General features: G+C 34.4%; 2 protein-coding genes across 4 annotated transcripts; one reads left to right on the top strand and one right to left on the bottom strand.

The window, feature by feature from the left end:
- Positions 1-1,336: 1,336 nt before the first annotated feature.
- On the bottom strand, positions 1,337-8,633 carry LOC121982190 (dehydrogenase/reductase SDR family member 7-like). Its single transcript, XM_042535141.1, has 12 exons — positions 8,437-8,633; positions 8,299-8,354; positions 8,188-8,221; positions 7,216-7,314; positions 6,930-7,078; positions 6,740-6,778; positions 6,567-6,659; positions 6,385-6,483; positions 5,971-6,072; positions 5,528-5,611; positions 5,240-5,305; positions 1,337-1,813 (listed from the first exon to the last, which is right to left on the bottom strand). The coding sequence occupies exons 1-12, from the start codon at positions 8,510-8,512 to the stop codon at positions 1,727-1,729; spliced, it is 984 nt and encodes a 327-aa protein (XP_042391075.1). The 5' UTR covers positions 8,513-8,633; the 3' UTR covers positions 1,337-1,726.
- A 1,170-nt stretch (positions 8,634-9,803) lies between these two features.
- On the top strand, positions 9,804-20,389 carry LOC121982189 (B-box zinc finger protein 24-like). 3 transcript variants are annotated; one of them, XM_042535139.1, is made up of 4 exons: positions 9,804-9,946; positions 10,062-10,276; positions 19,463-19,774; positions 19,865-20,389. In XM_042535139.1, the coding sequence occupies exons 2-4, from the start codon at positions 10,094-10,096 to the stop codon at positions 20,144-20,146; spliced, it is 777 nt and encodes a 258-aa protein (XP_042391073.1). In that variant the 5' UTR covers positions 9,804-9,946; positions 10,062-10,093; the 3' UTR covers positions 20,147-20,389. The 3 variants fall into 3 exon arrangements, with proteins under 3 accessions (XP_042391073.1, XP_042391071.1, XP_042391074.1); XM_042535137.1 differs by having other exon boundaries at positions 10,057-10,276; XM_042535140.1 differs by lacking the exon at positions 9,804-9,946 and having other exon boundaries at positions 9,953-10,276; positions 19,928-20,389.
- The last annotated feature ends 2,947 nt before the right edge of the window (positions 20,390-23,336 follow it).

The following is a 23,336-nucleotide window of genomic DNA, read 5'->3' as shown; positions in this document are numbered from 1 at the left end:
GAAATTTAGAGAGATTTTTTTTATCACAGGAAAAAAAAATAGAATAACTATCGTTTGTCTTTCAAACTTTATTTCATACTTAATCTGAACCTCTTGAAATCATTCTTCAAGCTCTTGCAAAATCTTTTTTTAACGTTTTTTAGTGAGAGTGAATACTCAGCTAAAAGTTTTAAGATTCTTCATTAAAAATCTTTAGTAATTGCGATTTATCATTTTTCAACTTCTAAAATTTAGACCGGAAAATTATTACATAAATCTAGGGGTGTGCAACTATTCAATTGAAACAAAAAAAACCAACCGAAACAATTTATTTCCAAAATTCGATTTAGTCAATTCAGAAATTCAATTTTTATTTTTAAAAATATCGGTTAATTGAGTTTGGTTTTAATTTTCGTATTAAAAATTTCAGTTAACCAAATTATTAAAAAAATAAATTTTGAATTTTATTTATTAGGCTTTATATATAATTTATAATATTTATTTAATGTTTTATATTTAATATTATTAGTAATTTTTATTATTTTAAGACTAAAAACATATCAAATTTCAATTATTAATTTTGTATATATTTTTTATTGATTTTTAAATAAATTTTGATTTTTAATTTGGTTCCATTAATTTAGTTTTTAACAATACTTCGATTTGGTTTGGTTAGTCAAAATCAAATCGGTTAAATCAATTTTTAATTAATTCGATTCATTATTTACTGAATGATTGCCCCTACCTAACTCAGCTTAGTTAAATGGCAGATCTTTAGTTAAACTGGTGAAAGTGCGATTTGTATAAAATAGAAAAGGAATTAGTAGAAATATCATATGAGCCATTTTAGAGTTCTCTTTTAATGCAAAATTAAAAGTTTCCATGATCTTTATAAAAAGAAGGGTTGTTTTAATTTTTGTCCATTTGTCTTTCTAATACATGTAGATACAAATACTAAAGAAATATAGACAGATCTTATTTGAGAAGTTTCATTTTGTTTTCTATGGACATGGTTAAACTTGTTTGCTCACATTATATAAAATGGAGTTTGATGCACACAATTTTTATTAATATGGGATAAAAAAAAATGTATTGTATGCATCCTTATTATATAAAAAAGTAATTTTCAAAATTCAAATCTAACTTTTATCGTTACATTTCACATTATATAAAAGAAATTAAAAAATCACCAACGAATGCATCTGATGTATACAAACTATAAACAAACACTCAAAAAAAGCATCAAAGTTTTGTGTTTATTTTTATTTTTGGAAAAAAGCTCATCCACGCTTTTTAATGTGCAAAATATATATCTTCTTTAGTCTTTTTATTACTCACAATTGTTTAGTAAACCAAATAAACTTAAATCAGACAGTATGTATATTCTTGAGAATAAGGAGTTGCCCCCAGGACACAGGGCAGATGATGAACACATGATATTTTTAACATAATAATAAAGATGTTTGACACAACAAGCTTCGACCAAGTCATTGGTGCCAAACAAATCATTTAACTAGAAATTGTACCCGAACTTGTTAAAGGTCACATGATTTTCCTCCTCCAATGTTAGGGCACAGTCATGATGTTGTCTTAGACCTATAAACTAAAACTAAAGATATTGAATCCTAAAGGTTGTTTATACAGAAATTTGTAGCAAATGAGGGAAATTGAAATTGGAAGAGCTAACAGGAATTTAATGTGGTAAAGCTGTTTCTTGGAGGAATGAACTCCTAGATTAGAGATACCATCAGATCGATTTCTTTTGACCAAATAATAGATTCCAACTGTAAGCACTTTTCTTGTTTGCAGCAGCGTCCAGACGCTTTGCACCAATCTACAAACACATTGATTCAGGCAAAACTCAGAACTCATATTCACAGTGATAACCATATGAAGAATAAGAACGTAACTAATTTCCTTAATTGCTAAATTTATACATGTAGCGAAATTTAGTTTTAATCATATCATTATTCGTTGATATGCAAATTGGATCCTTCTCAAACTGGTACACTGTCTCTAGCTACATTGGAAAGTGCAAAAATAAACAACATTGTTTCCTACTGCAAAAATAATGCAGGAGGTTTAGCTTAATATTAAACAACAAATATGAAGAAAAAAATAAGAAAAGGAATTATCAAGTTATTCTAGATTTTTCTTTTCCTGAAATTTTGACTTTCACAGTTGTTTAGCTTATCAACCTAAACGACAAGGATTTGATGTACTAACCATGAACTTAGCCTATCAACCTGAACAACAAGGATTTGATGTCCTAATGTCCCTCATCAGACAGACCTAGGATAAATTTTTTGGGGGTTGATTATTGAGTTTTCTGAGTTTAAGGAGAGTTTATGACCCTTATAGCTGTTGTACTGGTGCAGAGAGTTGTTTAACATCTGAATGATGCCCGTTAGGCCCCATAACCTTCTATTTACATATTACAGTAAATTCTATGCGTTGCTACTGAATTTTGACGTATCCGTAGGGAAATTGGAGTGTTAGTCAGATTTTGCTTGTGAGTGGTGGTAGTGGTTAAGCACATACAAATTGTTAGGGGTCAAGGTTGAAAATCCAAATTCTACAAGGAAGAACTTTTTGACATTCTCTACTCTTAATGCTTGCATTACTTTGAAAACTATTGATACTTATGATATTTCCATTATTCATATGCATGCCCTATTTATTTTATGCTTAATACTTGCTTAAGTTATATTCACTTGCATAGTATGATAATCAGGCGTGATGTTATTGATGTTAATGCTTTCTTTGGTACTATCAAATCATTGCTACTAGTACATAAAATGACATATATACCTTCTATTACAAGCTAAATTGAAGAAACACATTTGGAAGCTTGTGTAATTATTTTAACTCTCTTACTAGCTAGTAGGGGAGTAAATGAGCCGAGTAAAGCTTAGCTATGTTCAAACTAGTTTATTTATTTATCAAACTTGTTCAAACTTGTTTATTAAAAAATATTATCGAGCTCGAACTCAACTATCAACGTTGTTATTCTTATAAATTATGTTAAATTTTTATCTATTGATGAAATTTATCATATTTCTTTATTTTTAACATATTACGAATACTATATTTAGAAGAACACAGCAAAAAATCTACAAAATTATTCACGAACATTTTGCATACATACTATTTTTGGCAATTAAATTTTATATAAGTCAATAAGTAAATTTTGTTCATAAATTGTTCACAAACATAGTTCATGGACGTTAACGAACCCAAGCTCACTCGTGTTCAAGATTGTTTATTTTTTATATATATTTTTTGCAATTGAACGAATATAAACGAGCTTTATTGAACCGAACACCAAACTTGTCCGCTTCATTTACAACCCTATTAGCTCGTTGATCGCGTCATAGGTACTTGATTGTTATTATCATCAATATTTTGCACTCAATCAACCATTGATGAATTTATGGATTATGTGTTAGTATAGGTACCCGTATGAGCATACACAGAGTAACTCTCCTTTGTAAAGCAAAGGGGAAACACAAGTGTCATGCTCAATCTCGCTTATAAAACATAAAGCTAACTGACCATGGTGCGATTAGTTTGAAACATTAAAGCTCCCTACTATACTTGTTACGCTTCTATTAAAATTGCATGTTATGCTATCGCTCACTTTATTTATACATAACAACATTATGTTGTATTAGTTTGACATGTACTGCTGTTGGACTCTCCTAGAGATTTATTTGCTGCACATTAGGACTTATCATTTGTTTTATTCTTTACTTTTGCTAGCTAAGTTATTTAGATGTTTCTCTAAGTAGTTATTTGCTTGTATTTATTTATTTTTTATTTGTACTCGCAAACCCCTCATATTGAAAATACATTTAAGTCATTCAATTACTTAATTATGAATATTACATTTGCTATTATATGGTCAGCATAGATGGTTGACTTTAGGTCGTGTTGTATGCATGCATTCTATAATGCCTTTTCACATGGACCATTGTCTAACATAGGTGATGATGATGGAATTATCATGCTTGACAAATAGTACCAAGAGCCATTTGTGTCACGACAGTTCAATTGGAATCATTGCTTAGGTTTAATGTTTTCAGTTGTTCTCTATTGACGAGTTGTTATTATCTTATGCTTCTCAAGTTTTTTGGTTTTTTGGATGTCATGATTCCAGACATGCAGCAATATGTCTCAGAGTATAAGTGGGGGTTTCACTATTTTACAATTAGTATAATTGTTGCTTCCTTTCCTGTGTCATTATCTTATTCCCTTCCACCTATACAATTCCAGGTAATGTCCAATGTAAAGGTTGGCCCTGTCAATGGAGCCTGTGGGAGTGGTCGTGAAGCAGCAAGAGGAGCTATCGTTCTTCATGGTCGGAGGATGACTACTGGGGAAGAATCTAGTAATGAGCCATTTATGCATACACACAAACCTATACCACATCTAGCTAGAGACTACAAAGAATGCACGATTCATGCAGTTCAAGTGTTTTTCCAAACAAGTTTAGTTCAATCAAAGGAGGATTCAATCCGTTAGCAATCCATGACTTGCTTGATAATATAGGAGAGTTCAGAGAACTTGGTTGCTGAGAGTAGGTGTTTTTGCCACTTATTATTGCGTGGAAGCTACCTTAACCTAATGGAAAATCATGAAGAACGCCATGAGAGTAGGATGGGTGCCCATTGCATCAGTAGCCTACTGTGAAGCCTTCCAAGAGAAGTTCCATCTTGAAATGTTTATGGATTCTCAGAGAGGAATTCTTGCACATCATGCAAGTCTCACAATATGGTAGAGTATGCAGTTGAATTTGCAAGCTTGGAGGAATTATTTTCAGAGCTAGTAACCACCAAACACTCAAAGCAACTATAGAGGGCTTGAGATTTACTATTGATGTCATTTATCATTCACAAATAGCACTATCTACTGGCAGACAGTATGCTTGTCTATGGAAATTGAGGCTATCAAAATACAGATTTTGAAGGCAAATTCAATCAGCATTATCACAATCAGTGCAGGACAGGCATTAATCTATGCCTCCCAACAGATTAAGGAGCACTAGCATAATTACCCTATTCATGACTTCAAGCTAGCTATTATTGTTTTCACCCTAAAGATCTGATTTAGGACTTGTTCAGTGAAGTATTCTATGCATAGACTTTTCAGATGAACTCATTTTTCAAGAATGCCAAAATAAAAACATGAAATAAAGCACAAACTTAGGGAATGGCAAAGTAAATGGATATATGAAATTTAGATGAGTAAAAGATGATACCCGATCCATTAACCAATATCCCAAGGTTGGCATGTACTGCACCAAGTACATTACAAAAAGCACAGGCTGTATAATAGAACATAAATTGGTCAAAACACATCACAGAGAACTAACGAGAAGGACAAAGATGAGATGATATTTTTCTAACGTTCATCTGAAAATTAATTTCAAGAAAAAAAGTTTGAACAACACAGAGTACATCATTTATTGGTCTTATGAGTTAACTGTTGGTTCAAGGAAATTAAAAGGAAATACTGTACCACAGAAAAAAAACAAAAAAAAAAAAACCTGATATGATATCCAGGCTTCCCTAAGCCCATGTGTTGCAGCAATAATTGTCAGCTCAGCACATCTTTCCGATGACACACGCTTCTGTCAAATATAGAAATGCCAGATGCAAGATTATACGCCCATGAAAATTTAAAGAACCTATAAATTTCATACTGAACCCCTCCATTTTTCTTTTTGATTTGTTGACAAAAAGTTCCATAAACAATTAGACAAATAAAGATCCACCAGAAGTTTAGAAAACACTTTAGTGGGTGACTGTTCCAAATGACATCCAGAGACATCTCTTTTTTACTCCAACCTCGAAATAAGTTGGTAGTTTATAGGGAAGCCAATGCTTCACTCAGCAAAAAAAATCTAATTAAAGATATAAAAAGTCGTGTGTTTTATTTATATTATAAGAAAGTTATAATGGTCATTGCATACTCTGGGAAAGGACAAACCTCCTTGAGTCCACCTTCTGCTGATGAACTTACGTTAGAAGATTTTGATGTTTCAATTGGTCCAGGACAGACAACTGTTACCTTAATCCCTTTGTCATACAGCTGCCATATGAAAGAGAAAAAAGGGGGTAAAGGCAGGGGAAACTCAAGGGCAGATGCAATGGTACAAAACAGCATACAGTATTTCTATAATTATGTGGATAAGAGAAGCAATCATAACACATAATAAGTGGATAAGTGTTGAACAAGCAAGATGGCATCAGAAAGAAAAGACAAGAAAAACAGGTACTGTCTAAATAAAACTAGTGAGCAGCATTACTTTGCCACAAGGGGACAGCATAGATCATGTTGAGAACAAGGGTCAGCAAATAGCAAGATTAGATCTCAACCAGAAATGTATAATTTGAACCATACCTCAGAACGCAGACTATGAAAATATCCATTTAGAGCATGCTTGGAAGCAGAATATATAGCCTGGCCTGGTGCAGGACACTTTCCAGCTGCGCTACTCATCTACAAATGAACAATTGTAAGTAATCAAGGAAGAATAAAAGAAATAAGACTTGAAGTCTGATTAGATACACCATTCAGCATACCACTACAAAATGGCCTCTTCCTCTTTCAAGCATATAAGGTGCAAGAAGGCTAGTGAGAGTTATTGTCCCCAAAACATTTATGTTCATGGTGGCCTAAAAGAACACAAAGTGCATTCAGTGACAGTACATGGCGACATCAGAAAAATTAGCAAAATAAGGTGGGAAGTTCCTACTCGAAGTCCTTCTTCAGTTTCATCCAGAGCTTTTCTTTTCTGCCATTATATCCATAAAACAATTAGAATTGGAATATCAATGCTAATTTGCAAGCATTAGCATAGTGCATCCAATAACTCAAACAGGTTTTCATTTAGGAAGATTTCACCAAAATCAAATATGAATTTATGGAAAAAGGAATTCACTCACAGGACGCTCAAAGGCTGCATTGTGAACCATAAAATCAACACCAGCATTGGAAAACAAGGATTCTGCCCTCTTTACTGCTTCTTTGATGGATTCCTCACCCGATGCCAAATCCAAAGGCAATACTTCAATGCTACTAGCTGGGTAATTACCTTTGAGAAAGGATAAAACATGAGGCTAAGCTAAAATACAACTATGTGGGCCTGCCAATCTTTAGATATTCTTAGTATTGTTCAAGAGAGATCCAAATGTTAGGTTACAGGCACAAGATATCAACAAATGCACTTACTGATGATTTCAGATTTCACCCGCTCAAGCTCGGATGCATTTCGAGCAGAGAGTATCACCTTTGCACCTAAACCAGCAAATTGATTTGCAAGAATTTCCCCTAAAATTTTTAAACAAAAACATCTTAGACCTAGTGGCTTTTGAAATACAAAAAATTATGAATTCAGACTGCAAGGCAAATAAGGAGGAACTTGAGCATCCCTTGATAATAACAAAGCCACAGTTCATATTGTAAAATTCTTCAAGTTGCATATAAGCTCACAATCATAGGAATGGTAAATCCAATTTATGAAGAGTGAGAAGCTGCAACAACATTCTGCGTCAAAACAATGGAATCAGTTGTTTCTGATATTTGTGGTCTTAGATGTACAAATATGTGAACCAGGTTGGTGAAACGTCGCAATTGCTAGTACGGAAAAGGGGCATCTCAAAATGGAGTTGTATGCTTCTTTAGCCGTAATGAAGGATGAAAGCTCCCTAGATTTTCTTAAGCAAGACCTTGTTCTGTGATTAAGGTCAACAAGGGATATGAGCATGATACTTTTTTACAGTGATGGAATGGTATTCAATGGAACACTTTATTCCACAAAGCTTCACATGTTTCATAATTGCTGCATAGTTTTTATTTATTTAAATCGTTCAGCACCCTCAAACAGAAGAACAATAAACTGTCAATAGGAGCTTTGAAATATGCTGCCATGTATTGATTTGCTATCAAAGCACTTGATAAACCAGTCAGCTAATAGCCCAACCAAAAGAAATATACCTATTCCTCTGAAAGTAAACAAGGATAGTGGCGACTACTAAGTCGCCTAACTCACAGTGGAAAACAAATTAGCATGATAAGGAAAAGGTTACATCGCTGAATGGACATATGAAACTGAACGCGAGCAATCCATTAACAGAAATAAAAAAAAAACCTCAAAATAAGGGGGAATAGGTAAAATATAATGAAATAGAACAATCCGCTTACCAATCCCACGGCTTGCCCCTGTAATCCACACAACCTACAAAAGCAACAGAATATCACACAGTCATGTGTCAATCAGACAATAAATTAGTAGCTATTGATATGATTACTTACCTTGCCTTCCACTTCTTCTCGCTTTGGCGGACCCCTCGACGTCACCGTAAAATCTCCTGAAGAAATCGCGGAAAATTAAACAAATTCCTAAATTTAAAAAACGAAGATGGAAACATGGGATCGAGGCAGCGGATCAACCATCTGCCTTGGCGAATTTAACGAGCAAGGTCGCTAAGCCTACGAAGCTTAAGGCGACTGCGACGAGACAAAGCATTCCTTTCCTGTTCGTGCTCGCGGCGAGGAAAAACGATGGAAACCTGCGAAGGAACGATGATGTCTCATCTCACATTTCGACGACAGAGAAAATCAGAATAAACGGCTGGACGTTCTCCAGTTTGTCTTTTCGACCGTCCGATCAAGATCAGCCGCCCCTTGTAATCGGTATGCCCTATTAAGCGAATCGGATGGAGTTTCTTGTGGTGTCCGTCGAGGTTAGACGTGAAAAGTCAAACTGTTCACGGGGCGCAGTTAATAGTTCGGTCAAAACTCAACTCGAATTTAAATTTGATCGAGCTCGAGTCCACTTAATTAAAAATTGAGCTGAGCTTGAATCTCATTATTATTGGATGGGTGGCTTTTCGAGCCAAACGAATTAATAAATAATATATAATATATTAATTTATTTAATAAAAAATAATAATAAAATAAAAAAAAATTAAACTTAAGTCTATAATTAAATATCGAACTCGAGTTGAACTCTACATACTCAAACAAACTTTAGCTTGAGTTGCATAAGTATATCGTGTTGAACCTAGATTGGCTTGAGCTCATGTAAATTCATTTACCATCGTAATTAAGATTTGACTCAATTTCACTCAGTCCGACTGAGACTTGTTAATTTGATGCTTATTTACTTGTAGGTAAAGGGAGCACATCGATAGATAGAGGGAGGGGGCATCCCATGAATTAAGGAGGAGATGAATTGTCTTCAAGCGCCGTAGGATTGCATATGAGATCCTCTGGTTCCTTCTGTCTTGTTCCATCTTTAGATCAAGAATAATGATTGGAGAGATTTAATGATCCCTACATGTTTAATATGTGAAGATCATTGAATCTCTCTAATCATTACAATGAATCAAGGTCTGAATCAAGGTCTGATTTACTAAATACAGACTAGAAAATCTCTATTCGTAATATTAAAGTTATGATTTGAGTATGTCCACCTAAATTAACATGAGATTAGTGCCCTGTTTACTTAAGAGAGTTGATTTGTAGAGGGCCACCAAGGGAATAGATCAAGTGTGAAAGGAAATAAAAGTGTGGATTATCAAAAATAAAAAATAATAACTTATTCCAATGCTCTCGTACAATTAGTGACAGAGCCCAGTTGATCAGTCATATAATTAGGGTTCGAAACCGACTAGAAATAATTCATCCATTAAAATAATTTTAAAAATTAAAAATGGTTTAATAGAGAATTTTTTTTATAAAATAATAATTTAATTTTATTAATTTATGATAAGACTTATTATTGTTGTTTATTTAAAAAATAAATAGAGCGAGAAGGCACTCCTGGCCACAAGTTCCATGGCCGTTCTCGTCCACAACTTGGAAGCTCGAGCATGACCCACAACTTCGCCGCCGCTGCTTCTCAGTGTTCCATCGACTTCGATTCAATTGCTTCAGTCTTATCTCCTCCCGCTGATAGGTAAGCACCACGCGTTTCTCGCTAATCCCTTCATCTCCTGCAATTTCTTTGTTGTTTTCTGTGTTGGGGATCGTGGTCTTGGAGACTGATTTGAAAGAGGTTTCGTCAAGGAAAGGGTGAACACATTTTGGATAGTGAGCCAGGGAGATGAAGATCCAGTGTGATGTGTGCGAGAAGGCGCAAGCAGCGGTTATATGCTGCGCCGACGAGGCAGCACTCTGCGTCGCCTGCGACGTGGAGATTCACGCAGCCAACAAGCTGGCAAGCAAGCATCAAAGGCTTCGACTGGACTGCCTCTCCACCAAGCTCCCTCGCTGTGACATCTGCCAGGTATTCCATGCATCTTCTCATGTTAAATTTAGATTTATTTTTTTTCCCTTTTCATTCTATAATAATCGGGCTAGGTTATTGCTTCTTTTATAATTTATACATTAGGTTTGATCTCATTTTCTCTGTAAAACAAAAAGGATAAGGTCCTGACGTCCCTTGTTCCTTTGCCTTTCCCAATATAAATTGGGAAGTAAAGCCCCAATTTTCTACAATTTGTTCAGAAGCATCCTTTCTCAGGATTCAGGAATACACTCAAGTACCTTCTTTTATAGGAGAACTAACTAATTACTCACACCAATGTTGAGGTTCTTTGTTGATTAATTTTCTAATTTTGTATCTTTTTTTTTTAAAATAAAAATGGTTTTACAATAAATCTAAAAGTCAAATTTAACAACCCTGTAGAATACTATCAATTTCACTTATATGTTAATCTAATAATTTGGGTGTAGATTAGTTGTTGAATATTTAAAAAATTTGTACATCCTTAAAAAGTTACTAACTTTAAAATTTCTCTTAAAGTATTAAAACTTCTAGAATATATACTATAGAGTGATTGTGGAGACTAGCATTCGTACTGTTTAAAAGAATTTTGACAATTAGAACTTATTTCTAAAATTTATTTTTATTCAAATATAATAATTCCAAAAAAAAATTGGTTTCAATAATTTTAACAATTAGAACTTATTTTGCACGCATGGTTTCTACAATTATTTAAAGAATTTTGTATTGTTAAAACTATATAATTAAAAAATGACTTTTAAGTTATAGAACCGACTCTATTTATTCTTGAGAAAATAGTCTTGGAAATCAAGTTAGAATGATAATTTTAAATTTAATTAAAAATATTAATGTTTCTTAGAGTCATTTATTTGTATGTCTATAAATATTTGGGGCTTTGAAAATTATACTTAGAAATAAATTTAGAATATATTCACAATTTATAAAAAAAAATTAAGTTTTACTTGTAGACTTATTCAATTGCCAAGCTACAAGTGAATCCCCAAGAATGCAATAATTGAGAGTAGAACAAAACATGTCTCTACATCCAATGTATCGACAATCTTGAATCCCCTCAACTCTTAGGGTGTGTTTGGTTTAGGTTATCACGTATAGTAATCATCTAACCAAGGATATGGGGAATGAAACATAACTAGAGGTTGTTTGGTTCAATTTAGGTAATACAATAAAACCTCGTTTGTTTGGAAGTTTTAGTACATAATCTAGTGCGATATTTTACCGTGTTATCCTTGATTTAATAATGATAATATTATTATTAATAGTGATATATATATATATATATATATATATATATATATATATAATTAGATAATTTTTTATAGATAGTTTTAATCAAATACCTAATTTAAAAAAAAACAAAAAAATTCCTCTGCCCTCTCGTCATCTTCTCCTACTACCGCCCACTTGCCACTTGCCCACAGCTTGCTGCTGCCGCTCGCTGCTACCACCTCCTGCCGCGGCGCTGCCGCTGCTGCCCATCGCTCGCCGCTGTTGACCACCACCGCCTGCTACTGCCAACTCTGTCACCCACTACCACTGCTGCTACCTCCGGCCTTCTTTTTTAGTATGTACAATGAGGAGATCGTACAGGGAGGATGGGTTTAGCTTGACTAACTCTTTATCCCAAGCACTGAGCGTGGGTCTGAGACAGGCTTCGATGAGATGCAATAAGAGGAGAAGGAGTTGTCTGAGGAGGCAGCGCGGGAGGAGGAGGCGGCAAAGGAGAAGGAGAAGGAACCGTTGGAGGCGGCGGTGGCAAAGGCGGAGGAGGAGGAGGAGGAGGAGGAGGAGGAGAAGGAATCGTCGGAGGAGGCGATGGGCGACAAGAGAGGAGAATAGGGATGACAATTTTCCTCGCGGGTTCAGGGCCTGTGGGGAAAATCCGAAACGGGGATGGGGATTCCTGATTTTTTCGGGGATGGGGCGGGTTCGGGACGGGTATGAGAATACTATCCCCATCCAGGGTAATTTTGGAAAAAAAAATGCTTAACTTCCGAAATCGAGAAAATCCTTTGGTGACCCATGGTTTTCTAATTCCGGGTTCGATGCCGAGATTGATGATGTTTGCTGACATTTCGGAATCCCGAAAAACTTCGAAATCTAGAAAAACCTTGAACTAAACACGGTTATCCTGGATTATCATAGGTCGATGACCTTGGCCATCTGCGATACCCCTGAACCAAACATGCTCTTAGGGTATTTATAGTAGAAGAGTTCTATGGTACCCAAGTAAAGATGACATATAATGAGATGAAGGTTGTTAGGAGTAGTACACTAGGATTTGAGTGAAATTGATTAACAATATATACCACATGGTTATACCTAGATGATTGACAATGAGATCTAATGGTGCAATCATATCCCAAGTGGTTTTATGTATTTGGCAAACACTTAAGAGTCATGTCCATATTGTATTATTCATATTCTGGGTCAAGTGCATGTGCATGTTACTTACATTTTCGTTGCAGGAGCAAAGGTTCAAGTTGGCAAAACACAAGTCCTGTAGTTGTTGGTAATTTTAGAAGTTCAACTGTTGTTAAGTTAGTAGATGAGGAGGACTCAGAAGCAATGCCTTTTGCAAATAAGAAGTCCTAATAAGTCGAGGTCGATCACATAACCAGGAACACCTAGAAGTGAGGTCTTTTAAAAGTCGAGAAGTCTTGATAGGTCAAGGTTGATCGAATGTGTGGTAGATGAGGAAGACTCTAAATTTGACCTCTTGGAAGACAAGAAGTCCTGAAGGTGAACTCTTGGCATGTGAGTCATGAGAAACTATGAGTGACTTATATTTTCGGGTGCAGGTAGTTTTCTCACTTAGGTATTACAAACAAGTGTTTTAGGGTCAAAGTTAATGACTCAGTCGACTAGCCATATTCTATAGACTGATATAGTTAGTTGACCATGGAGTTTATTTGAGGCAAAAAAAAATTGTAAATAGAAATTTTTATTTTGGGTTCAGTTGATTGATTTAGTTCAATTAACTTAAGCATATTGTTAAACATGATGTTACCTAAGATGTTGACAATTATCATAAGGAATCGACTAATGATGTTCAAACAATCAAGTGATGAAATAATAGTCGAAAAAAAATTCCACAAATAGAAGATTTGGTGACAAATAGGTTTGGATCAATTGATTAATAATGAAACGATAAATTACCGAATCGCATAGGTAAGTTTCCAAAATACCTAAATCTCGTACTCTAATTTCAGAGTTATCAAATCATGTACCCAATACCATCTTTACCCCTGCTATTGTTCCCTATCAATTGTTATAGTATAGTAATCGATTTGGGATAATGTTCATCAATGCAGTAAAATTGATTAAAAACCTTGTTTTGTGTTCAAAAAATTAGTGTTATTAATATAGCGGACCAAATTGATGTTTGAGGCATGAATATAATCAGGAAAACTAGATGAATGCGTAGAACTTGATTGCATGTCATTTCGAGCTCTCTTGGTCCATCGACCCGACCAAATCGGTTGATGAACCTAGAGAGCTCGAAATGACATGAACCTATGTATTCATCTTGTTCTCTTGATTATATCTATGCCCTCAAATATCAATTTGATATACTATATTGAGAACAATGATTTTTTGAATATGAATCGATTTGATTCATGTTAAAAAATCACTACTCTCAATATAATATTCCAAATTGATGTTTGAGGACATGAATATAATTAGGAGAACTAGACGAACACATAGGATGTGATTTCATGTCCTTCCGAGCTCTCTAGACCCATCAATCGATTTTGTCTCGGATTTCACTAAAACCGACGAATGTATCTAGAGAGCTTGGAATGACATAAAACTCAGTCATATGTATTTGTCTAGTTCTCCTGATTATATCCATGCTCTCAAACATCAATTTTGCACACTATTTAAGAGTAGTGATTTTTTTTACCCAAATCAGATTTTTTAATCATCATCCATCAATTTCGACTAAATCAAAGTCAAAATCGGTTGATGGACCTAGAGGGCACGGAATGATATGAAATAAGTTCTATGTGTTCGTTTAGTTTTCCTGATTATATTCATGCGCTTAAACATCAATTTAGGGCACTATATTAAGAGTATTGATTTTTTTCAACACGAATCGATTCGTATTCAAAAAATCAATGTTCTCAATATAATATGCCAAATTGATGTTTAAGGGCAAGGAAATAATCAGGAGAACAAGATGAATATATAGGATCTGATTTCATGTTATTTCGAGCTATCTAGGTCCATCAGCTTATGTGTTCATCTAATTTTTATGATTATATCCATGCCCTCAAATATCTATTTGACCCATTAGTGATTTTTTGAGCAAAAAATGGATTTTTTAATCGATTGCTAGCAATCGATTAGGGACTTTAATGCGCCGATGAATAGTATCCCGAATCGATTGCTATATTGTAGCGATCGATTGGGACCGGACTAGTAACACATTGGGTAAAGGGGCAAAAATGGTATTAGGTACGCGATTTGGGTATTTTGAAAACTTACCTACGTGGTTCGTTAATTTGCCGATAAGGAGTTCGCTAATGACATAATCATTAGAGGAAATGGTCATCATTGAAGGGAATTTGTCTTGTATTTGAAGACCACAATGAATGTTGATCAAGAGTTGACCGGAAGGTAGTTCAATCAATTAAGGGCTCAAACAAATGATTGACAACTGTTTAAGTCAATTGAATAAAGTAACATTCGAACAATGGTCGTTGTGGGTAGGGATTCAACAACAGTGGATCAATCAATTGTTAAGGTTGAATCAGTCGACTAATAGTGACCAACTTCCTCTACTAATACCTAACAAAGACGCTTTGAATGTCATAACTCCTACAGCGATATATTATGACCCACAATTGTTGAATAATCATTCTTTCATCAATTTCTGAGCTTTGAAGTGTCCTTTATTGTTATCTTTGTTGACTTTCTTTTTTATTTAAGCTTAAGGTCTTTACCTACGGACTTCATATTTTTACAAGTCTTTTACTACATTTTATTATCATTTGTAAACAAATTTCTCCACCTCTAGAAGGCTTATGAGTCCATAGGCCACGGAGAACCATGGTCTCAAGCACATAAATCTTCTTGTTTTTCTTTATTGCTTTTTTTCTTTACCACACTTATTTTTTTCCGTTAACAATATAAAAGCATTTAATATATTTGTTGTGTTTATTATTTTGATCACTCAAATTTATTTTTATTGCGCTATTCACCTCCTAGTGGCACATACAATCTCACCAGATCGACTAAACTTCTCATAATGAAATGACGTAGTGAAATTAGAAATTACATCTATATTTGATAATTAGTTTAAGAGAAGTATCATGACATTTGTCATGTACAAGGCTTTAGAGAAATAATTTCTTTTGTAGATAAATTGTTTTGCAATAGAACTTTGAGATATCTCGTGATAGGAAATTATGTTGTTGACCTAAGGTCTTTTGCTTGACATGATTATTAAATTTTACTTAAAAACTTTAATACCACTATAAAAGTTCACACTAAAAAAGTCTTTATAGCTGTTAAATATATGAAGATGGACAGATAAAAAAAATGAGAAGATTAGAGGAAAAGTTGGAATTGCACCTATTTAGGAAAAATTCCGAGAGATGTATTTAAGATGATATGAATATGTACTTAGACGATCAATAAATATCTCAATTAGGCGATGTGAGACGATTACAAATATGCACATTAATCAAGAATGAGGGAACCAAAGAAGACTTGGTTAGCAACGATAAAACAAGATAAAATTTATTTAAATATAGATGATGATATAGTAGGAGATTTAATATTGTAGGAGGATCCATATAGCCGACTCCGCTTAGTGGGATAAAAGATTGGTTGTTGTTATTATTTAAATTGATTTTTTATAGATACTAGTTAATCTAAGTTAAACTGATATTTTAAATTTTAAGGTCGAGATGAATTTGAATTAGGTCAAGTGGAAATCTATCAAGTAGACATGGTGATGCTAATTAAATTTGAATTTATTTTGGCCAATTTAAAGCTGAACTAAATTTATATATAAAATATTCTGATTCAGTTATATTTAATTAGATTACTGTTACTTTTTAAAAAATACTAAATATTATTTAACTCCTTTTCTCTTATTATGTGATTTTTTTTCTCTCAATATGTGATTTTGTTTCCTATTCCTTGAATATCCTCGCACAGAGGTTAGGTTTTTACAAGAAAAATCAAGAATAACAAAGTATTAATGTGATAGTCTTTGTTATTATGTTGTGTGTTTTGTGGCCTCTTGAACCCGTAAAATAGTTTGCTTCAAAAAATGGAACTTTAACTCAATCTTTACTGAGTTAGCACCCATTTATTGATTAGTTGATGGAATCAACCAACTAATTAACAAAGCTTTATTTGCTTCTTTCATTATGATATCGTTGAACTTGTCTCCTATAGCATCAGTTGACTTCTCTTCCAAACTTTTACTTCTCTTCTAAACGTTTACTGATCCCCTGTACCATGATTGATTTATGCTAGTGACTGCTTCATCCAATTTGCAACTTGCATCAATCAACTACTTATAGACAATAGCCAATTGGCCAACAAAAAACATGATTCTATTAGTTTTTGAGTCGACTTGTACATTGGCTAGGACCCACCTAATGATAAGTTCACCTAAGTTGAGATCTACTCATAGTTGAGTGCATTTTCACTCAATTCTCAACTCACCATGTAGTTGTCCTACACGCGAGGTCATCTTCCATCAAGTTTGACTCTCTTCTCATGCCATCCTTCTTGCCTTGCTTATGAAGTCCATCTCTACCTATCTTTTGTCAAGCTTCTTGTCCTTCGAATGCACTGAACTCTCAACTATCTCCCTATGCCATCCTTCACGCTCACTTACGTAGTCTTCTTCCTAGACACAATTGCCTTTTGATGCTCCTCATCCTATAATCTGTCATGTGTCTCATACCAATCTTCTCCGATCTACATGAACCTGAGCCATCGGATAAATACGACTTTGGCAATGCCAAGTCGTCTCTACATGTGTATCCACTACGTTCCTATAGATTCAAACACACATCAAATAACAAATCAAGACCTAATTTAAATATTTTTCCCAAATATCAAAATTTATGATCGCAACTGACCACTTAGGGCATGATTGCACCAACAGTAAAAGCTTTGGGGAATTAAATATCTTGTTAGAGAGAATGATTTCCTTTTGGGGAGACCATTTGGTGTTTTGGAAGTGCATAAGATAAGATTTTATCTTTTTTCTCCATTGGTGTAAAGAGGCATAAGTTGGTCATTTACATTGTTTAGGCAACAAATTCTCTAAATTATTGTGTACCTTTGCTATCCTATTTATATTCTTTAATGGAGTAGACTTATGCTGAACCACATTGTTGCTTTTGTTCCTTTCATTGTATGTTAGCGTTCTATTTTATTGTATTGGAAGTGGTTGCTCTCAACTGCTTATTCAGTTACATTTCTTTTACCATGGGTGACAAAATTTTCTACAGCTTGTTTCCATCTATTTTGATGGTTTCCATCTATTTGACTTCGAGTTTCCACGTTGTTGGGGTCGATCTTGTTAGTGATCTTTTGATATTATTTCTATCAATCCATGATGCTAGGGTTGCCTCACCCACTACAGTTACATAGTTTAAAGGCTATATAGTGAACAATCTATTCAAGGTTCACAATTTCATTCCATCCTTCCTAATGTTCAGTGCAAGATGGTTTTGATTTGATCTACACCTTGTCCGCTGATATGCACCGGTGGTCAGTCAATACCAGCGTGAAGATAGAGAGGTAGCGAAAGGAGAAAGGAGTATAGGAAGATGGAGGGGAAGAAGGCCATTGTCGCTTTTTGAAGCCTTGCAGTGTGAAGTGGTTCCATAATGCTTCGAGGAAAAATGGTCTTTGATCTATGAATACATTACACCTCTAAATGAGTATATGAGTTGAGAAGACTAGCTCTAAGAAAGATGGAAATTAAGAAAGTAACAAAGGGAGAACATATGCCTTAGCTTCTTGATTCATATAGAAATTTACTCAATAGAGAATATTTTAAATTGAGTTTACCACTTTGTTGATGCCACGATGAAGTGGAAAGTTTTTAGAGGGACACAGGAAATGGAAATGAAAAAATGATAACTTCATGACCTAGTTATCAAATCAGTAAGTTCTTGTGTGCAGGTGGGTTTATTGTTTTTTTCCATTTTCTGAAAACAAGATGAAATTAATTTTTATTATATGCAGATAGAATTGATACTTAGTAGAAGATTCTCTGTATAATAATATGTTCGTGTCACCTTCCTTGCACAAAAACTAACTCTTTAAGTCATAAATCTAACTCACATGCATCTAAGTGTGGTGCAGTGGTAAATCACATAGAGTAGGGTTTGAATCCCACCAGGAAATTAATTTTTATTATATGCAGATAGAATTGATACTTAGTAGAAGATTATCTGTATAATAATATGTTTGTGCCACCTTCCTTGCGCAAAAACTAACTCTTTAAGTCATAACTAGAACTCACATGCATCTAAGTGTGGTGGTGGTAAATCACAGAGGAGTAGGGTTTGAATCCCACCAGGGATGAATAGGTTGGCCAAGTCTGCATATGTTGTGCTCCGGATTTGCTTGATAAGCGAAGGTAGAGTCCGGACACCTAAATTATATATATATATATATATAAAAAGACATGGGGGAAATGCAGACTCAAGCTATCAAACCTAAGATGAGACAATGACTTATACAGCTCAAGAAATTTTGAAGTCTAGTCCATGGAAAACATCATATCACCAAAAGCTTTTACTACGAATGAGATACTATACATTTTTTTATGGCAATACCAAAGGAAAATCATAGTGAAATACTTTGTATGAACTGTTTGTAGCTGAACTTCCCTTATTTTGAAGAATAATTCACAATCTCCATAAATCCACAAACAAATCTTTTCTTTAACAGTAATAATTTCGTTTTGGAAGACTGAACTTGATTTTCCTCAAGATTCTTGAAAAATAGTGTTTCAGGAAATCTCTTAAGATGAATCTTAGGCTTGCGCTTCTTTTGCTTGACAATTATTCGAAATACATGAAATGTCAACAGAAAATAAATTGTCCACTTGGCTAAATTTCCAAGATCATGAAAACACTATGATGTTTCAATTTTTCTATGTTTGAAATGGATTTGATATAGGAGAAGGTGGCTTTCATTTTCTGTGTCGAGGACAGAGCCCTCTTTTGTCAGGACTGTGACGAATCCATCCATGTTGACGGTACCCGTTCTGCAAACCATCAGCGTTACTTAGCTACTGGAATCCGTGTAGCTCTGAGCACAATATGTAACAAAGACTCCAATGATAACAATGAACCACCCAGTGAAGCGCCGGCTGTAGCAGTTGCCAGTGCCACAAAAGTTCCTGCAACACAAGTCATTTCATCATTCATGAACTCAGCCTGGGATGTGGATGAGTTCCTCCAACTTTCAGACCATGAAACCAGCCACAAGGTACCGTTTACCTTATTGGCATTCCTATGATTTCTCTACTTGGTTATTGTTCAAATAGGATATCGCTCCATTCAAACAAACCCATCGCAGGGTTCTCCTGTTGGATTTGGGGAGTTGGACTGGTTTGCAGACATTGATATCTTTCATGGCCAGATGCCTAAGGGAATCCAAACAGCAGCTCAAGTTCCTGAACTCCCTGCTCCACAAGCAAGCAACATAGGTGTCTTCAGAACCAACAAATTTACCAATTCAAAGGCAAGCAACAATACAGGTTCTTACAGAGCCAACAAATATGGCATGGTGGCCTCCAAGAAGCCAAGACTCGAGTTTATGGATGACGAGGAGTTCTTCACTGTCCCTGATCTTGGATAAAACACAAAGCTTTGGGCCTCTCGCATATGTACTGACGGTCAGACAAGTTTTTAGGTGAGGCAAAAACATGCAAGTCTAGCTATATTTGTGCAATAGACTCACTACCATCAGCTGAAGATATATAGAAAGTGCATTTAAATTTAAACACTTGATTATCAATGTTGGAAGGGATATATTTTCTCTTTTATATCAGCAAATATGGTAATGACTTGCCAAATAATATGCTTGTGTGGATATTGTCTATGATGTTAGTGCCAACGTTTGATATTTATCAAAGAACGTACCATAAATTTAAATTTACCTTGCAACGTTTCTTATTCCTAAAATATCTCTATAGTATAGATGTGTTTAACGAATTAACGTCTTTAAAAAAATTATTATTTTTTTAAAAAAAATCTTATAGTGGTCAAAATCAACATGGAGCTGAGCATGTCCTTATTTCTTGAGAGTACCAATAATATATTAGTGAGGCTATTTTATCACTTTCAGTATTAAAAGATTAATTTTGTCAAAACACCTTGATGCCTTTAAGTGGCTAAAACACTGACTTTTTAGTGGTTAAAAATGGACTCTTAGGTATTATTTTAATTATTGAAAGACCATTAAAAATTTTTAGTTAAATAGTGCTCAAAATATCTTTTCATGACCTACTAACGTGATAATATCAAACTTATTGTATTGTCCCTTCGAGATATATAATTGGCTAGTATAAGATGGTATTATTATCATAAAGTATGAGGTTAAATCTTGATTAGTAGTTTGGTGTCTGTCTTTTCCCATATTATTGTGCGTTGTTTAACTATCCAGAGTTAATAATCACCCGTGATTTACTTTTTCTGTGTTGACTTGGGGATGAACTGACGAAGACATTGGGAGTGAGCTAATTGCTTTGTGTCATTGTCAGATTAGTAATTGGGTGTTTACCCTCTCCTATATCATCGTGCGTTATTCAACTGTCTAAGATTAATAGCCACTAGTGATTTACTTCTTCCATATTAATTTTGAGACAGATTGACGAAGATATTAAAAGCGTTTTTGCCACTGTCATGTTTATTGTATTTCATTAAAAATTTAGTTGAGTGAAACTCAACCTTGTACTAGGCATTACATAGTTGGTTTACACCAAACAAATTAAATTTCATGTCTTTTGGATAACAATACTTTCTTAATAATTTATTTCGATGTTAACTTAATATTATCTGTTTCAATTATCTCGACATCTTCACTATTACCCAAAGAGATTTTTATTGTCTCTATGCTCAAATGTGGTGAACTTCCTCAAATCTCTATTGAACATGAACAATTTGTCCAAGTGTTTTTCTTTGCCACAAACATATAAAACATGAAAAATTGAAATTTTGGTACCCCTATTTTGGGTCCGGATGAGTTGACTAGAGATTGCTTAGGAACTCAAGCCTTATCTATTATAGTTTTGCCAATTTCCTTTAGTGGCGGTCGTAGGCATGATACAGGTGTTTGAATCAGCAAGAGATATATAAGCCACATCCTTTTGTTTTTGCCAATGTACCCTATAACAATCTTACTATATACGGTTCGTTGGCTTTTGAATATCATGTCAACTTGGAACCAGAACCATTTCAAGGTGGTCTTCTTCTCATCCGCTTTTAGTTTCAAGGATGCATTTTTCTCTTCAAGTTTTTCAACTTTGTAAGAAGAATATTATTGATCTCTACATGTGGAGGATGAGCCATTTTTCTTCCTTTAAGGTGGCCTTGAGCTCCTAGAGCACCTTTACTCTTTCCTTAGACTTAGCTAGAGCGTTAGTCAGAGATGCAATAGTTTCATAAAGTCTATTGATCTAACATGGAAGAGTTTATCTCATCATCGTCACTTGATGATGACCCTTCTTCACATGAGGATGGTACCTCTCCACATGATGAAGTTTTCTTCTTGTCATCACTTGATGCACCATCATTTATGGTCATAAAGGCCATGTTTCAGGTCAACTCACAAAGTTCTTCTTCCAAGGATGCACAAAGAAGAATTGTCCCAATTAGTGCGTGGTTTTTAGCATCTTCTTCTTCTTTTTGGCTTTTTCCTCTTGATTGTACATCTTTGGACACTGTCTTGTATTGTCCTTTTCTATTACAACCAAAACACATTATATTTGACTTAGATTTGATGTACGTTTTGAGTTGGTTGGTTTCTTTGGATCTCTAAAACGTCTCCTGACATCCTTCTTATTGAAGCTCATTCTCTTCCTCATCATCCTTTGTATTGAAGCTCATTTCATTAAATGAAAGACCATCCTCATCTTTGGCCGGTTTCATGTTCCTATTCCTACGTAACTTTCTTCTCCTTTGAATTTCTTCTTTTCTACAATGAAGATCAATTATAGCTTTCTCTTTCAGACCAAGGTTAGCTTGTTCATGAAATTTAGTCATAAAATAATTCATCTAATTTTACCTTAAAAAATGTCCCTTTTCACTTGCCTTTAACTCATATCTTATGAAGTTGTAATCTTTTGTGAATTTGGCTCATGGTATCTACTTCCTTTATGGTACAATTTTTGTAGTTCATTCGTGAGGAGGTCTCTCTTTGCTCTCCTCGAATTGTGTGTTCCTGCATGGAGCTCTATGAGCTTCTCTTGTAGTTCTTTGGCACTCTTGAAAGGTTCTATTTGTTGGTGTAATCATTTCTAAAATTTTGATAGTTTATTTGAGCAATATGTTTAAGAAAGTTTTATCAATAGTGACCAAGGTTGATCAAATTGCGTATAGAGTTCAAACAAGTCAAGGTTAACTTGATGCTTAGAAGTGAGTGTGGAAGTCTAAGTAGGTCAAGAATGACTAGTTACTTAGCAGTTGAGGGAAAGTCTTAGTGGGACTAGATAATATAAGTCCCAAATTAGACAACGACAAGTCATAGTTAGGAACTAAGCAGTGGAAGACTTAATTAGAAATTAGATAGTAAAAGGCTTTGTTTGTACATGGAGCATTAAAATTAAACATATGTTTTGAGGTTGTCAAATGTTTAAGTTAAATTTTGTTCTGATATCAATTGTAAAATCATAGAAGACGAAAAACAAAGGAGGGTAAATATCATATCTTACATGCTTAAACTTTAGTGAACTTTAGGACAATATCAAGTCAAGGGAGCAAACTTTTAGTTTGAAAAAAATCTTATGTTGAAAATTTGTTGTCACATTTTTCCAAAATTTTTAAATTTA

The sequence above is a fragment of the Zingiber officinale genome, chromosome 5A (assembly GCF_018446385.1).
Source record: "Zingiber officinale cultivar Zhangliang chromosome 5A, Zo_v1.1, whole genome shotgun sequence".
In the NCBI taxonomy this organism is placed as follows: domain Eukaryota; kingdom Viridiplantae; phylum Streptophyta; class Magnoliopsida; order Zingiberales; family Zingiberaceae; genus Zingiber; species Zingiber officinale.
This window is presented reverse-complemented; position numbering and strand designations above follow the sequence as displayed.